The 18,532-nt window shown below is 36.1% G+C and overlaps 1 protein-coding gene and 1 pseudogene across 2 annotated transcripts; both read right to left on the bottom strand.

Annotated features, from left to right (window-relative positions):
• Positions 1-652: 652 nt before the first annotated feature.
• LOC147393115 (leucine-rich repeat extensin-like protein 7 pseudogene) lies at positions 653-3,036 on the bottom strand (annotated as a pseudogene).
• Positions 3,037-7,102: 4,066 nt separating this feature from the next.
• HCF173 (high chlorophyll fluorescence phenotype 173) lies at positions 7,103-16,823 on the bottom strand. Of its 2 annotated transcripts, XM_086455899.1 has the most exons (12): positions 16,117-16,820; positions 14,979-15,191; positions 14,698-14,902; positions 14,420-14,495; positions 12,456-12,696; positions 11,903-11,983; positions 8,864-8,953; positions 8,701-8,766; positions 8,319-8,375; positions 8,128-8,205; positions 7,993-8,040; positions 7,103-7,381 (listed from the first exon to the last, which is right to left on the bottom strand). In XM_086455899.1, exons 1-12 carry the CDS (start codon positions 16,621-16,623, stop codon positions 7,310-7,312), a joined length of 1,734 nt encoding a protein of 577 aa, XP_086312025.1. In that variant the 5' UTR covers positions 16,624-16,820; the 3' UTR covers positions 7,103-7,309. The 2 variants fall into 2 exon arrangements, 1 of the variants encoding a protein (XP_086312025.1); XR_015182105.1 differs by lacking the exons at positions 7,103-7,381; positions 7,993-8,040 and adding an exon at positions 8,475-8,589 and having other exon boundaries at positions 8,125-8,205; positions 16,117-16,823.
• Between the last annotated feature and the right edge of the window lie 1,709 nt (positions 16,824-18,532).

Raw genomic sequence — 18,532 nt, 5'->3', positions numbered from 1 at the left:
TCCTTCTATTTTATTTTACTTTTGGTTGTAAAAATATACTGGTGGGGTAAAGATAACAATGATGTAATGTGTGCAAATGACATACTCGAAGAAATGTTTCTTAGAAAGTAGATGAACCAAACCATGTTACAACGAAGGAAGAGATATAAGAGGGAGATGATCAATATGTTTCGAGTTCTTGAGTCAATGAGTAAAAGAACCTTGAGATCTTGTTGTGCGATTGTCTGTATTTAACAAAAAAAAAAAAAAAAAATGGAGATGTAGATGTGGTTGAGATGAGTGCTTAAGGGAAAGACAATCTTGGTTCTGGCTGTAAACTTTGGGAAGAGTGTCGATCTGAAATTGAATATGGACAAATTGGCAAATACGAAGAAGTCAACACAGTTGGTGATGCGTTGAAGAACATGGTTTCGTATCGACTCGTCCATGAACAAAGACAATCCATTTAACTCAGTTTATAATAATTGATTTACATGTATTTTAAGTGTGCAAAATTGACTTGATGAGTTAGATCAATCGATTTTTAATGCAAATTCAATCGAAAATTCAAAAAAGTCTTAAGTTGACTTAGCCAAGTTTGGAGACGACTCGATGAGTTTGAAACTATGATAGAAGCTTTAAAGTATACAAGTAGTACAAAAGAATGTAAAAATAACAAAAACGCCACCACCATTGCATTATTTTCCGCTCTTGCTGCTGATACTACTCTTAATTATAACTTCAACACAACACAACAACACATACATCCACCATTGTATTTTTTTTTTTTTTTTTTTTTATGCAATTGATATTGCAGTCAAATAATGATTTTTAATATTACAATAAATAAAAACACTACAATGATCGGGGGAGTTGAGAAGAAGAAGATCAGTAGTAAGGAATGACTGGAGGAGGTGGAGAACCATACGATATTCCTACGATTGGCGGAAGGGGTGTCTTTCCAAATAGGGGTGGTGGAGGAGGTGAGGGAGATGAATACATGTAGTTAGTTGGTGGTGGTGGTGGCAGGAAATGATGGATTGGAGTAGGAGGTGATATTGGAGAGCTGCATCCAGATGGTGGAGGAGGAGGAGGAGAAGGAACATTCACTGGACCGGGTGGTGGGGACGGCTCACCTGTTTCAGGTGGTGGTGGTGGTGTTGAATATTGATGGGTTGGTGGTGGTGGAGGTGGCGTGTAATGGAAATGATAGGTTGGCGGTGGAGGCGGCGTGCTATACTGATGATGGCTTGGTGGAGGTGGTGTGTAATACGAATGATGGGTTGGCGGAGGAGGCGACGTGAGATACTCTAATGGTGGTGGAGGCGTTGAATAGACATGTGGCGGAGGGGGCGTGCCATAATAGCGATGGGTTGGTGGAGGAGGTGTTCCGTGATGATGGGTTGGGGGTGGTATAACTTCAGTAGGTGGAGGTGGTGGATGATGTGTCTTTGGGGACACATATTCTGTAGGTGGAGGTGGTGGTGTTGGTGATGAATGATGGTGGTTTGAGGGTGGTGGTGGTGGTGATGCCCAAGTAATTGTAGGCGGCGATGGAGGCGGAGAATGGTATTTTGGAGGGGATGGTTCATTTGACGAAGTCGGCGGTGGTGGTGGTGATGTGTGTTTCTTTATTGATGGCGATGAATTTGAAGACGGAGGCGGTGGAGGATTACTATATATTGGCCTAGGTGGGTTTCCTCGCCTAGGTGATGGTGGTGGTGAGGCGGGTGACCTCTTCCGTGGCCTAGGTGAAACTGCTTGTCTAGGTGGCGGTGGTGGTGGTCTTGTAGGTCGCCTCTCCGGTGGATGTGTCCTGCCTCCCGGCACAGGGAATGGCAACCCAAAACTACTGCATTTCATTTTACTACAATCAACCGGCTGTGCAGCCTCAGAAGAACACTCCCTTGAAGTCCGCTGAGCCGACTTCCCAGGAATACAATTCTTCCTCCCATCTGCCACTCTATTCCCGGATATCACCGCACACTCTGGTGCCTCACCGCTGAAGTAATTATAAGAATAAGTGAAGTTCTCCAACCTGGGCAGTTGGCATATACTAGCCGGGATAACACCAGTGAGGCTGTTATGAGCAACATCGAGCTGTTCGACACTGACCATCTCAGCAATGGAGGGTGGGAGTGGGCCTTGGAAGTTATTGAAGCTGATATCAAACACTGTGACCTTCTTAAGAAGTCCGATCTGGGGAGGGATACAACCCGTGAGGTTGTCGTTCATCAAGATGATCTCGTTCAATGTATCACCCATCTCACCAATGCTAGCAGGAATGCATCCATCCAAATTGTTATTCGCCAACACTACCACCGATACAGGAGAGTTTCCGAGGTTCTCGGGAATGCCAAACCCAAGGCGGTTGTTGTTCAAGAAAATTGCATCCAGCTCTTTGTCGAAGAGCTTAGAGGGTATCGAGCCCTCGAAATCATTATATCGAAGATCCAAGTATTTGAGAGATGGTAGCGAGAGAAGAACTTTCGGGAACCCTCCAACGAAACGGTTATTGCTAAGATCGATCTCGTGAAGGAGCTTTAGTTTTTCGAATGTATGAGGTACTACACCACAAAAACGATTAGAATTGAGGTGAAAGAGGGCTAGATCTTCTAAGAGGCCGAGCTCGGGAGGGAGATAGCCCGCAATGTCGGAATGATTGATGTCGATTCCAGCTACGACTCTCATAGAAGGATTGGAAAGCGAAGCTGTACAAAAAACACCATTGTATGAGCATACATCGGGACCGACCCAGTTGAGTGTAATGTTGAATGGGTCGGAGAAGATTGAAGACTTCCATGCCTGAAGGGCTATGTAAGCTTGGCGGATGCTCGGGTTCTCGAACCTCAGTGTTGGATCGACTACAACTCCACTCTCATCAGCTGTGGAAGGCAAGATTTGGAGGAGGAGAGAGAAGGAGATTAGGTAGAACAAAAGACGAGGAGGGGGTGGAGAAGCAGACATGATTGGGTGTGAGAGAGGGAGAGATGAGATGAAGCATTCACATGCACTGATACGTTTGCCAACCTGTTGTTTTTATAAGACTAGTTTCCGATTTCTGAAAGGTCTTAAAGTAGCTTAGTCGTACCTCTTTTCTTTTTTTTTTAATTACGTGCATCTCCCTCTCTTTTTCTATCTTAAACTGTAAAGTTTTTTGTTTTTTTTATAACAAACAAATTTAGCTGGTTTCAACTTTCAACAACCAAATTTATTGATAAATATTTCATTAAACTACTAAGAGTTTTAGAAAATACTCCACCCTGTTTTTAGTGAAAATTTTAGATATCGTGGGTTCTGACTATGCTTTTAAAACTTGAAAAACACGAGTTGACTCACGGCTCGAGTGAAAATTTGAAATATCTTGCATTTATTGAACTATAGTTTCAAAACTCGGGAACTAGTCTTGACTCAAATGTCAATCGGCTTGAGTCAAGTTCAATCTCTGACCATACGTCTCGATTTGTTTTTTCCTAAAATCAGTTATCTTCAACCTAACCCCCTATTTAACCTTAATACCTATCCCATTTTAACCTTAATATCGCATGAACAAATGAGATTTTTAAGTAACTAAGAGATGATTGAATTTTGAATACAAAGAATTTTCTTCAGGAAGTCGAATGATAAACTATATTTCAAATTAGTTACATTTTCTTTCACCCTAGTACTTTATATAGACTAAGAAAGATCATTAAAATACTCATATCTTCGATGCCTTGCCAAAACCCTTCATTTGTTTTACAAAATTCATTATATTTTACATTGGCTTTATTAGGTTAAAAACTTATGTTTAGTCATCTTTGATTTTCTAATTTTTACAATTCATCTTCAACCCTTCATCTACTTGGCAAGATCACTTCAGACAAAAACTTGTCTTTGGTCATCTTTGATTTTTAGTATTATTGTTTTATAAATATAAATAAAGGTAATTTAGGAAAAATGTAAGCATATTTTTAAATTTTCTAATAAATATTAATCGGTCCAACCCAATTGACCTAGGGTCCAACCAATTTGTCAAATAATTTTCATGATTGATTAGATTTTTAAAACTTTGCTTAGAATTTGAAAACTAATAATCAATCTTGTCTTGGGAAGAACAAGGGGCAATCTTGTGAGTAAAATCAAAATTGAAGATAAAAGGTATTTTGGTCAATATTTATTTGTCTCCCATTGAGGACCACCATCAATGGACATGCCATCAGTTTCATTAATTGAGCAATGACTTCCCTCCTATTGCAATATAATGCAAAGTCAGGCTACCCTGTAATCTATTAATGTAATTTCCCTTCTTCAATCCCACGTACTCTCATCCTTTTAACTGTCTACCTACCTACATCTACATGCATGTAAGGAGATTGCTTGGTTCCCCCATCCATCCTCTTCTAGTCATAAATTTCTACCAATACTCGTGTCCTATTCTATGTGGGTGTGCATCGTCTGTATCTTCATGAATACCAATTCCGTATTGGATTACTTCATGAACCCTCCAATGTACCTGGAATAATTAAATGAAGGGTGATTTCGACCTCAAAGTTTTGAGGAGTACTCTCCTATATTTTCGAACTCATTATATGCCCCCTTAAGCTCAGTCTTTTTTGATAGAGTGATAATAGAAAATGACTTGAATATCCTTTTGTCAAAATCAATTATTTTGAACTTTAAGATTTTATTTACTTCAACCTTCAAACCTCTAAGCAAGATATGATCTTGCGGGAAGTAGAAAACGATGAGAATTTTATTGAAAAATATAAAATTTTCTCCATAAAGATAAGACGAGATTGAAGGTAAAAGTTGAAAAAATTAAAAGAAATGTATCATATATGTTGAAAAGAAAAGTCAAAAGGTTTTTTATTGGAGGTTGAAGACAACAACATTCAACTCATTCTTTATTGTCCTATTTGAGAAGACTCTTACATTTGAAAGCATAGTTGAGTATCTCAAACGTTCACCTAAACGTGAAGAGAGGTATGTCTAAGTTGGAAAATATAATGATAAGAAAAATATAATAGTCATTAGAGATTTTTAATAATACATCCCTTGAAATTAGTAATATTAGATTGATATGTAAGATATTAAATTAAGTTTATAGTCAATATCCCTTTTTATTGATGAATTAATTGTGAATTTTGATTTAATAATTTAAATTTTAATAGTTATTTTTGAGTAAAATCAAAATTTAACCGTTAGATCATCACAAAGTTGTATATTATTTCCATCAAGAGGTAAAATTAACTTTGTACTTTACAGTAGGGTAAACCCTAATATTTCTATTGAGATTCTTTTTTTTTATTTAGATAGTGGGGGTGAGAGAGAAAAAAAAGTGATTTCTTAAGAAAAATGTTAAAAAGTCTTTCTTTCTTCATGTGTCAAGGTTTATTATTGGTGAATGAAATAAATTGGGACCCAAACCCTTGATTTGGTGGACATGGTGGCCTCTTAGAATTGGATGTAACGGGAGAAGGAGGCCCCACCAAATATCATCCCATCTCCAAAGGAGTGCAACCCACGCATTTTTCTTTGCCTTTCTAAATAATGATTTCTTTCTTTAAATAACACCTTTGTTGTACGCTGAGTCCACTGTCGAGAGATGCAATTACAGAGGGGAGGTCTGTCTATGCCAGACAGTCTGTGGACCCCATCACATCACTGTGGGCTGCACGATCTATGTTACCAATTCAAATTGATTCTTTATTACAATAATATTTATTCAAATTTAGATTCGAAACGCGTTGGGGAGGGTTGACGGTGTAAATAAAAACTTTAACATACATCTGGACAATAATAACTTGTCACCTCCAACCTCCAAGAGGCCCAGACCAAGTTTAGGGCTGTAAAAACGACGAGGTTCTAATTGAATTACTGTGAATTTAAAGAGATTCAAAAACTGTTGAATCATAAATGGATTTAACCAAATAATTTATCAGATCGGGTTCATGTATCTATAAATAAGATATTAGCCCACCTGTCATCTCGGTGTTAAGAAGATAGGTGCAATCCAACCACGAAAATGAATTGAAAAATAATCACAAGACAAGATGCAATCAGACAAAGAAACATAGATTTTACGTGGTTCCCTCAAAATTGAAATATGTCAACGGATCACATTGATTTCATTATAAAGAGAAAACTAGTAATTACAAATTACACATTTTCACCAAAAATGATAAATATAAATTTCCCAAGAAACCTAACTAAGATTTTACATAATATTAATGAAATTATGAAATACTCAACTCGATCGGTGTGAAGGCTTGACTTCATTTACAGTATACCTCCTTATTGACCAGTACCATAGGTTTCACAAACCACAATAATCTCTCACTTAGAGATTGATAAAGAGTATCTTTCACTAAACATGTTTCATCTGATAAGTAACGTCTTCATACCAAACTCAATGTGAATCATCATTGTCTTCTAAGCTTGAAAACCAATAGAAGCTAAACAAGTCTTCAACTTCTCATTAATAAATGTAGATACTTGAGAATTTTACTTAACTCAATTCTATATCAACTTGCCCTCGATAAATTATGTCTGTTATCAAGAGAAAATTTAAAGATGGATATTTTTTTTACTTACTTTATATTATGATAGATAAACTATCAGATTAATCCAAAGATACTTCGATTTATGACAAGTGGCATAAGAATTCATGGAACGCTTGGATAATCAAAAATCAAAGTGGAAGGTTTGAACAGGAAAATCATGGGCCCATGATTCCAAAGGACCACATAATTAGAATCATGCAAAGGGACCCATTCTTGAATGAAAATGTCGAGATCTTAAGATAAATGAATAAAATCCAAACACTAAACCACTTAACTCTGTTCTCCCCCAAATTCTGTCCACCCAACAATCACTCAATTGTTTCCAATATACATGGATCGATTCACACAATTTAGCAATTTTTTGTCAAAAGAAAATCGACTCATCACCAAACCCCATGAGTTTAGTTAAATTTCTGGATGTTATTGATCAATTGCGATTAACTGGGCTGACAGCCCATAGTTCAAATGGACGGCGATCTGTGGTGCAAAGAATGAATCCAAACTGTGAGGCTTAGAAGGAATAAGGCCTTCATAACATCAAATGGGTTGTTCTTAGTCACTTATTTACACTTTAGACAAGCACAAAAATCATATACATTGTTATATAAATAGAAGAAAACTTGTCAAATTAATATAAGAAAACATGCATGGGGTGTATATTAGCCACCAAGTGACCCGATTGTCATCAATTTTTACAACGGATACCCCCATTTTAAGGATATATATAGAAGATTGAGAGAGCATCACCAAACCAGAAGCAAAGGGCTTAATATCAGTTGAGGCAATCAAGTGTTCTTCTCTAAAACAGATAGGGCCGGGGTTAAATAGTTATTTGCTTTGTCAGGTAAATGCGCCACCTGCACCAACAAGTAATTTGTTTTTTCAAATAATTATTCACAGTGCCAACATACCAAGCTAGGGCATAAAATGGGTTGGATGTTATCCGAAATCCGATTGATCTGAATACAAATTTCACAGGTTTGGACCCATGGAGTAGACCCATATAAAAAAAATGGGTTGATGTTCCTTGATCCGAGTCAGTTCCAGGATCCATCCTTATATCCACTTAGATCGGAATGATATATTGCTTTGAAAATTATATTTTATGTTTTTTCAGAATATCTTTTTTCTACTAATTTAATAAAACACGAATTATTTTAACATAAAATAATTATAACAGTAAAATAAAATAGTATAACAATTAGAAAAGATATAATAATAAAAAATGTTGAACGGTCTGAAATTATCCAACCTGACCAACCCGAATCAAGTAATTCGGTTGGACCGGACCCGGATTTAGGGAAAGCAAATGGTTTGGATATGGTTTTAGCTAACAGGATCCGATCTGGATTCGAATGCAAATCCGAATAAATTTTTTGGATCTGGATATGGATATACTCATATCCGGCCCTAACCCATTTTAAGCCCTGCACCAAGCTAACTACTGCCTACTGATTCCATTCCTTACCAGCTCATAAAGCTCCTTCCCTCGCTCTGCCATGTATTCGTAACATACCTGGCCGCAATCAAAATCGGGTTAGTCCTCCAACCCACTCACCTAAATTCAATCAATTAGCTTTGAAAAAGAACATCAGCTACTCACATCAAAGCTCTTGTTCCTTGCACTTGAATCATGCAATGCCTTCACACATATATCAGCCACATCGGCGCAGCTGATTCCCTACATTAAGCAATTCACGGTGAGATAGGTGAGGGTGGTTAACGGAATAATCTAACATTCCCCACAAAATGAAAAAACATATCATTTACAATATTAAACAATATATCGTTTACCTGAGATATCCTATTTCCTTGATCAAAGATAAGTGCGCGCTGTCCACCAGGTTCTTCCTGAAAAAACCAATGTTTAGATTCACATATGGGAAGTAATCATACTTAAATAACCAAAATGGGATAAGAAGAATGCTAACCGTAAGTGCACCCACTTACCTCTGTACATCCCACCTCAAAATGTGTTTTAAGTGGGTGCCGTGAGCACAAATGGTGAGTGCAAATATCCTGCCCTTTTTATAAGTCATTATTCCACCGTTTGTTTCTAATTGAACTTGAAATGTGAGGACCCAATGTATGAGTTAAGTCGATTTTCAAACACTGATCCACACAACTCCACCTATATACACGACAGCAAAGTTAATTGTGGCTGTAGAATTAGTACCTGTAGAGGACCAGGACGAACGATTGTGTACCCAAGACCTGACCTTCTTAATGAATCCTCGCCAGCCTGGAAAAGCTAAACTTAGATTGCAAGAAAACTCAATGTGAATACGATCATAAACAGTTGACATATCGAGGGGGAAAATGTTAAAGAAAGGCCCAACCTTCTTGGCTTTAAGAACTTGCTCCCTTCTGCTAGCTTCAATTCCTAATCCTGTACAAGAAACTAATATAAAATCTGTTTCTTGCCCTGTCTGCGGAAAAACAAAATCTCACTCAGATAAGGATGACGATAAAAGTTCAGAAACGTAATTTTCAAAGTGATTTTAAGAAAATATAGAAAAAAATTTCAGAATATAGATAAAAAGTAATGAACACAAAAGAAACCAAAGTAGGGCTGGCAATGGGTTGGATAATATCAATTTACCCGACTCATCCTACCGAGTTATTCGGGTATGGGTGCAAAATTTTTATCCGATTAAGAATTTAGGTAAATTTATCCGCAATTATTTTTAGGGTCAGATATGGATATGCGTCCTATCCCACCCGATTATCTATTTATCCGAGTTTAATACAGTAAACTCACCATAAAATATATTTATAACCAAAAGTCAAGATTTTTCCATCATGTTCACAATGAGGTATATATATATCCGACTTGGATATCGCTTGAAATTTGGGTACAAGTCGGATATGGATATCCTTTAAAAAAATGGATAAAGAGTCGGATATGGATATCCTTAGCATAAGTGGGTAAAAAATCGGATATAGAGTTGGACAAGGATATGGAAATAACTTCATCCGACCCACACCCGACCAATTGCCAGCCCTAGTCCAAAGTTACACGATGTAAGATGCCAATAATGAGAAGGTAAAAGAGGAGCAAAGAAATATGTAAGAAATGATCTACAAACTACTGCCAGCAAGGATTCTCTAGAAAAAAACCTAGTTATTTGAAAATTATTTTATCTCATTAGTTTGTTTATCGAATGAGCGTGTTTGAAAATACATCACTAACTGGTCTCTTCAACAAAGACATCTTTGTCAACTCGAAATGATTAGTGTACCTTATCTTCTTAAGTTAACCAATTAGAAGTATCAAACTTCACCTGCATTGAGTCAACCAAACTACCATCTATCCGAACCACTTTGCTTGCTAAATTTATATATTGAGACATTATGACATATCTCTCTTCATCCCCTATTCATAATTGAGAAAACACATTTTTCCACCCTTGAGTTTCACATATTGTAAGTAGAGCAGCCAAATAGTACTAAAGCATAAAAATCAACATGTTTGTCGGGGCATACCACTTTAGGACTATTTCACTTTACAGTTGTAAAGAATATGAATTGACTAGGAAACACACAGTTCACCACCTTTTTTGTGTATAACTTATCAACAACCCAGCACTGCCAAACATGTCGTGGGCCACTTCAAGGAGTGTCCTGCTTACATTTGGCAGTCTTGTACTATTACAATATCTATCTCAATATAAAAGGTGTCTAAAAATACCTTCATCCATGCAATACATCATAAAAAATCTGAGGTTCTGTTCCTGACCATTGATTGTCCTGGAGCCCTTCACATTATTCCCTATATTTTTTTCTAAATCAAAAATTTCTGAGATAAATTTTCTACAAATGCAACAAAACATAGGATCCTCCCTTTTGAAACAGTCTTTGTGGGATCCCAAACATACAAATGAGTATAATTCATAATGACCTTTTGTGCAATGAATTGACATACTTAACTTCGACACACACTGCTGCACAAACACACAACGCCATAGAAGTCAAATTACCTTCACCTCGCAAAGAAAATTTAGTGGCTCAACTCTACCAACCTTTGCTCACTCAAGTCACATGAGATAAGAACAAGCCTAATCAAGTTTAATCATCTCATGATCATTAATTCAGGTAACCAAAGGAGTTGTTTCTGCATTGCCCAGAATAATTATTTTTATACTCATTTCATCAAATAATTTTTTTTCCTTTCTTTACCTCCAATTGAGTTTAGGAAACAACTTTTCATGTGCCTTTCTTAAACAAGTGTAACGCATAAAAATCTTCCCAGATTTAAACTTCAAACTAGATCTACACTTCCCAAATTTCTTGTCGTTTGTGCTCCCTCTAGTCATTGAAGAGTCTATCTGAGAATGATTATTAGGATCACTTTCCTAGAAATGATTTAAGAGTAAAGTTACTATAACATCATACAACTTAATTGAGGATTTCCAATTGAGGAACATGGTTGCAAGATGCTTATATGACAAGAGATGAAAGATAACAAAGGTAGGATTTTATCTTCATCCTCGTACCTTCATCTACATGTAGTATCTATCAAAGTTACTTAAGGTACAACCATAATATTAATTTGTTCTTTTATATAAATGCAAATATTTTGACATATTTCCATGAAATATACAAAAATATTTCCATTTCCACAAATCACTTGGGGTACAACATCTATAACGCGCATCATATGGCCTCAAAATAGGCCACCCATGCTTATGTTGATAAAATAACCTTTTGTCTTAGTTGCTTCACAAACACCCGGTCTTCATCTAACTTGGAGTTGCTTATGTTGATGAGGTCTAGGCTGGTCTCATCAGCACTTTATGACAACAAGAGTACCACTAAGACCATGCAGAGTTCTATTTCCATTGAACATACAAAGCACATTTTGAGAAAATTTATCACACTGCCCATCACAACCACAATCTAGTTTAAATATTGTTGTTCATATTATCAATGCTTGACCAATCATGCGTTTGAGGAAGGTTTTAAAGTGAGCCAGTTAGATAAGCATGGGCTAATATGCAATCCATAGAATTTGTATGGAAACTAACAGTTTTTCTTTTTGTGTAGTCAAGTGTAAGATAGTCGCTTCACTTTGTTTTATTTACATATGAGTTTCACCATATGCATGTATTAAACATGTTGTACTGATATTTTCTGTATGTGAATCACAGAGTTCCTATTATTCCTCCCTAGTTATGCTCTAATTATTACTTAATCATGCAGAACTGCAACACTGACCGAACGTAGTGGGAGACCTAATCTAACTGGAAAAAATCAGATGTAAAATAAATTATACTTTAACATATTGTCATGTTGAGTGTAGTGGCAGAATCACATATATTGAATTCTCTAACAAATTATCATTTGGAAAAATTGCAGGAAAGGAGAGAAGAACTTACTGGCAATGCTTTTATATATTCCATTATCAGTTTGAAGCTTCTCATGTCCTGATTGGTTCTTGCAGGCCCTTCAACAGGCCTCTGCAGCAAGAAGAGTAGAGTAGACATTAGCAGAGCTAAAGAAAAAGGAACCAACTGTTAATGGAATGTAGATAAATATTAATTTTGTAATGCAAGCAATGGTCTCTAGAGTTACAGCTGAAGCCTCAATTGCTTACCTAAGCTTTTACTTCTATGTGCATTTAGCTACATTCGTCAAGCCTAATTGATGGATTAAATTGCTAAGCTTAGACAAGTGACGTCATGTGAAAGTATGACAATAGACTCAATACCAATGAAAAAAGTTCAAATGTAAAAAATGCAAGTGAATAGACTTAGATCCATATCTCAGTTGGTTTGACACATTGCAAAGAAACCTTGAGGTCATGGCTTCGAGTCCAGCTTACCCATCAGAAAAAAAGAGTTATGTTATGCATTTGATGAGTTATGAGCCCAAGCCACCACAATAATTAATGAATCAAATTCTCATTGATCAGTAAGGCATGAGACAAACCTGTCTCCTTGGTTCAAAACGTATGGTTAAAGTATGCACGAGGAAGGGGTCTAGCGGTGGATCATCCGGCTTCACAGGGCGGAAGGACGAAAATGGTATTCTGACCCTGCAGAAGCCCACTTTTGTGCTCATTCGTGCAAAATACATTTTGCTTTGAGTTGTGTCTGCTGAAGGACCAGCTTCGAGAATCAAAACAAATGATCTTCCATTGCCACCAACAGAGAGAACTAATCCATCATACCTGACCATGTAAGATTAGCAAGGTTAGGTGCTGAAAGCACAACATACTTTACAGGATGCACAATGAATGACTAATAAGCAAATTTTCATACAAAGTACTTGCAGATATCACTTGGAGATGGGTAATAGAACAAATCGATATGGATTTGGTTGGTGCTTTGGTTCTTGGAAAATCAAATATCTATTGTAGGGTGGAAAGATATCCTTGATAAAAAGTACTCTCTAAAAGCATTCCAGCATAAGTCCCTTCCCTCTTTTATATTCCTAGATGTGCCGAAAAGAAAATTGATAAACTGACATGTGATTTCCTCTGGAATGACAGATGGTTTTCATGAGAAGCATCTTGCCAATTGGAAGTCTATTTGTTGTCATAAGAAGATAGATAGTTTAGGATAAAATCAGATCAATGAATTTAGCTTTACGAGGTAGATAGCTGTGGAGGTATAGCAGTTTGTGGAAGCAAGTGATTCTAGACACATATAGGAGAGGGAGCTCGGGTTGGGAAAGTGGCGATGTGATATCATTGTAGGGGTGAAACATTTGGAGGGCATTAAGAAGGTTCAATCCAAGTTCTCAAACAGGATAGTTTTCATAGTTGAAAGGAATTGCAAGGCTGGTTTTCGGGAAGATCGTTGGCATAGTGACAATCCCTTCTCTTTACAATTCCCTTCTCTTTTCTCAATTTCTAGCAAGAAAAATCTCAGTTTAGAATCTCATGGTGCAGGCTGAGGATGATATACATTGGGACTTTGGCTTTAGGGGGAATCTTAAAGACTCGGAAGTTGATTCCATAGCTGATCTCATTAGGACGTTATCTAAAATCCCAATTTCTCCCCGGCTATAGTAGTTCTAGTGGTGTCTTATATTTCAAACCCGTTTAGCAATCACTAAATTCTTTTGGAAAGTTCTCCTTACTGGCTTCAGTTTTGGATTCAAAAGTTCCCTTCAAGATATCCTTTTTTGTTTAAATTGCTACCTTTGATAAGGTTCCTACCCTCAACCATCTTATTTCTTGTGGAGCCATTCTTCCCAACATTTGTTCCTGATATAAGGTTGATGCAAATCTGTTAAGTCGTATTATTTTTCACTGCTTACCTAGATATATTTGGACTAGATTTTTATGTTAATGGAGTCGACTGGATTTTCCAAACTCTATCTTTGTTCTTTTCCAAAGTTCGCACTCCGCAGCCCTCAGATCCTAAAAGTGAATCCTAAGAAGCTTGGTCCCATTAGCGATTTGTTGGTGTAAACTTTTTATAGAATTTAAAGTGGTCTTCTTTGAAGAGTTTGTGCTTAGGTGGGAGTCTTTGTTTTTGTTGTGAGGTAGGTCACCTTGACTGCCTTAGTACTTTCTTTTTCTTTGAATAAAATTTATACTTATCCAAAAAAAAATATTTAATGGCAAGGAGCTCCCAGATTCAACAGCTTTCATCAACGTTTTAGGGATCATTTTCTTGCGGAGAAAATTGTTCAAAGAATTTTTTGATGACTTCATCTCCAGGTGGCAGTTTCTAATGGACGAGTCGTATTGTTTAGCATCATGTACTGTATCGTTTCGATCCGATTTGTCGTTCTCTTGTTATATATATATATATATATATATATATATATATATATATATATTGTCTTCTTTCCTGCAATAGGTTTACTCAACCTATCCCTTTAGTCTCCAAGTTTTCATTCTTATAAATTTGACATACTCATTAAAAGAACAGGTATACTACCTGTCGAGAGTATAACCCAATGGAAGTGAAATCTTTTTTGACAGTTCCACGTATCCTCCTCTAGTAAAAACATACCCTGCAGTAACAAAAGGAGTGAACGTAAGAAAAATACTTGTTCCTTTTCCTTCATTGCACTTATATATTTGTTTCCAATCATTAACCATTCTACAATATTTTCATTTCTTGAGGTTATTTCCATCATTGATCAGCAATTCCTGCAAATTAGGATGTGCATCCATGCTTAGTTAACATAATAAGAATCACACCACATTCCTTACCTGAAAAAACAGCATTTCCGGTTTCTGTGAACTCAAAGTTAGCATCCATTCCTCCATCATACTTAGCAGCAACAACATCTTGAAAATAAGTTCCTTGGCGAACTTCCCAACCTTCCAATGATTCTTCAGATTTGAACTTTGCGAGCAAAAGTTTGCTTTTGCTACTCTTTCCAGCTCGTAACTGTGCTAGTTTATTGTTGTAATCCTGCAACCAAAATACAAATCAATTAGTTCTTATTAAAGAAAATGGGGAGAGGCAGAGATGGCTGAGAATGTAAAACCTGAAATGCTTTGGAAATGTTGTACACTCCTTGATTATCAACTCTGTTGAGATCTCCTGTGATAGTGGAACGAGCAGTAGCACAATAGATTATTTTGTTGCAACCTTCGACAGCAGACTTAAGCATTGAGGGCTCGCCAACATCCCCAATCACAATCTCTACTGATCTCGGAAGCATGTCTATGACTTCCTGATCATCTTTCCTCACTAAAGCCTGATTCATTTTTCAAACAATTTAGCTACATTGTATGTCTACCTACAGAATTATCTATTCAGTGTTTCCTCTGTATCAAGTTTCCATGATCCCTATCTTTCTATAGGTATAAGGAAGGATCAGAAGAGTTTCAATATTATAAGGAAATATGAATCTCTGTAGCTACAGCATTGTAATCCAATAAAAGGGGGTTAAAAAGAAAAGAATGAGCTTTGTGGAGATGGATTGTGAAGAACAACAACATCCACACTATAGTCACAAAATTCTCCAAATTATTCCAAAAATACATAAAATTCACCAAAGTAGTCAGTGAATATGGTAACATGTTTACCATTCAACCTCAAAATTTTATCTTCTTCAGCTTTCAAATCTCAAAATGAGAAGCATTTTTAGGACGGTTGAAGAAAATGTGTTCAAATAACCCAAAATCATCATTTGAATAATCTCTGAAATTTTATCGAATTTTTTACAATAGTTTCTCAAACTTATTCTAATTAATGGAACTGAATCCCCACCGAATAATTCCTAAATCCAAATTTGGTTATTTTGAATTCCAAAGTAGCATTTGAATCCATCATCCGGTAATTCCGTCAATCACAAGTGGTCGTATGCTTATCCACCGCAAGAACAACAACAATATATATAAAGAGAGAAAATCCTTATTGGAAGTAATTTATTATGGCAGCTGGGGTGGGTAGGAAAAATTACACAGTAGCAAATGTAAGAAATAATCATATACCCAATAAAGAAGATAGTGCGCATTGGCTCATGAGCTTAGGGATGTATGTAATCCATGATTTTCCCATAAAAGAAATTTTGGATTCTTCGTGTTCCTTCTCTTTTGTTCATTTCGATTATATTCGTTTAAATTTACAAGAATCAGGGCTAATCAATTGAATTATGAAAAAAGAAAGAAAGAGAGTACCTTGACATTGTATCCTCTGAGCGAAAGTTTGCGAACAATGATCCGCCCAATTCTACTAGTAGCACCAACCACAAGCACTGTAACATTCTGTGCCCCAGGAATTGTGAACTCACACATGGGTCCTTCTCTAATAAGAACAGTATCAAGGCTCTCATCTGTACGAGTTCCCGAGATCTGACCCAATCCAGAGAACTTACGCCATACTTGATCAAATATCTGACGAGATCTACGGCCAAGTCCAACTGGGTTAACGTCATCAAGTGTAATAGAAACTGAAGAAGGTTGTGTTTTACTTTCCTCATCTTTATTATCTTTTCCTCCTAATTTGCAACTAAAGGGACTGGGAGTGAATCTTTTAGTTGAAAAGCGAGAGTAGTAATTGGAATTGTCATCATCGATAGGAAGAGAAAAAAATCCTAGAAATTCTGTTTTAGGTCTCCATTTCTGATGATTATTATTATTATATGTATATGGAGGATTGATGAAGCTAGTAGTAGTGGCACTCATGTTGGTTGAGAGAAGAAATGAAATGTAGGAAAGGGAAGAGTTGATGATGGGTAATCACAGTGATATGGTTGGGTTTCAATTTCAATTTCAATCAGAGGTTAAGAGAAGATGTGCGTGGCAATAGTATGATCAAACAAGGTCATTGCGACATCCACTTAACCAAACCTACTGAAAATGAAGGAAATAAATGGCTGTTGTTGAGTTTTTTTTATGATTGGAATAATAATATTGTAAAGGAAAAGAAAGGCGGGCGGATGTGTAGACGTGCCACGTGGTAATTATTTATGTTTCCTTCTTTTTTACTTATTTCTGGTCATACATTTTTGTCGAATTATTAATTGACATTAAAAAATTTGGTGGAGGTGAAAGTGCGTGACGTTTTATCTATTTTAGATTTTAGATAATGTTTATCCAAAAGAGTACCAGAATTTTTTTTAAATGGGGATTCATATTCACTATTCACTCTCGCAAGTGGACTCCCTAATCCTCTTCTTTAAAGGATTCTGAGGGAAACCATTAAAAGTGCAATAAATACAGTTTGGAAATTGGAATGTAGGGGGTATTTTGATAAAATGAAAATTCTTTAAGGCCATTTTTAGTAAAATATCCAAATATTCAAAATGTATTTATTGCACTTTCCCAATTGTATGTTGGAAAACCTACTAGCATTTTCTTATAAATTATAATGTGCAAACCAATGGAATTCACTTACCAAGAATATTAAACGCATATTAAAAGTAAATTGGAAAATGTAATTATGTGGACAAAAAATATGCCTCCACGTGATCACTGAAAAAAATGTAAGGTTGAGTCATATGTCATGTCCTTAAAACCAATTAGACCATTTGACGGGTAAGTAGTTTAGCTAAGACATCCATACATCATGTCAACCGACTCCTTGAGAGGACTTAGTCTAAGTGATACATGGAAGAATTGGAAGCACTCAACATAACACAGCAGAGAAGTTAGTTCCTTTGAGGAAAGATTACAAAAATAACTGATGATCATAATAGTCCTTCTAATCAATCATGATTACGTTCTGCTTCTTTAAAAAATAAAAAATAAATAAAGCTTGTCAGGTAGTTAAAACTTGAAGCTCAATGACATAGTTATCCAACAAACAAAATTCACCTGCAATCGTGATAACATTTATGATAATTATTTTTTGTCTTATATGGCTTAGAGGTTTTTAAATGGGTTGACTTTTTGTGAGGATAATCTTCTTACCGTAAAGATCATCCTCACCAAAAATCAGTTCATTTTGAAACTTCTAATCCCATCAAAAGTGGTTTACAAAAAAATAAATGGTTCATGATTCTTTAACTTGTAAATTGGGGTTATAAGTTTCGAAATGGGTTGATTTTTAATGATGATGATCTCCTCACTATAGGGATCATCCTCACAAAAAATCAGCTCATTTCAAAACTTATAACTCCATCAAAGTGATTTACCAGTGTCATAGATATTGTCACAATTGTTATCCCATGAACTGTCCCATATATATATATAGGGAAAAAGTCGGACCAGGCTCAGGTTGAATCGAGTGAATGAAAAAATGGCATGTGGAATCTACTTAACTAGAGGTCAACCATAGTTAATGATGTAAGTCATGGCTCTCACGTGTTGTTTTTACGTTCTTAGTAACTAAATCCTAAAAATAAGGGGGAGAGAGAGAGAGAATTTGAGAGAAACTTAAGAAAAGAAAATCTGGTTTTGATCAAAATTTGGAAACCTACTATAATTAAAACTCTTAAGAAAAAAATTAGATTTGAAACGTGATACAATTAGGTCCATCAATTATGATTTGTTTATACGGAGAGAGATAGAGATAGAATTTGAAGAATCGTGCACAATCCAGTAAGTTTTTCTTTTCCTCCTGTTATTTTTTTCTTTTCTCTCATCCTCCTAA

Source organism: Akebia trifoliata, chromosome 10 (assembly GCF_017979445.1).
Source record: "Akebia trifoliata isolate Shusen 1 chromosome 10, ASM1797944v1, whole genome shotgun sequence".
NCBI classification, from domain to species: Eukaryota; Viridiplantae; Streptophyta; class Magnoliopsida; order Ranunculales; family Lardizabalaceae; genus Akebia; species Akebia trifoliata.
This window is presented reverse-complemented; position numbering and strand designations above follow the sequence as displayed.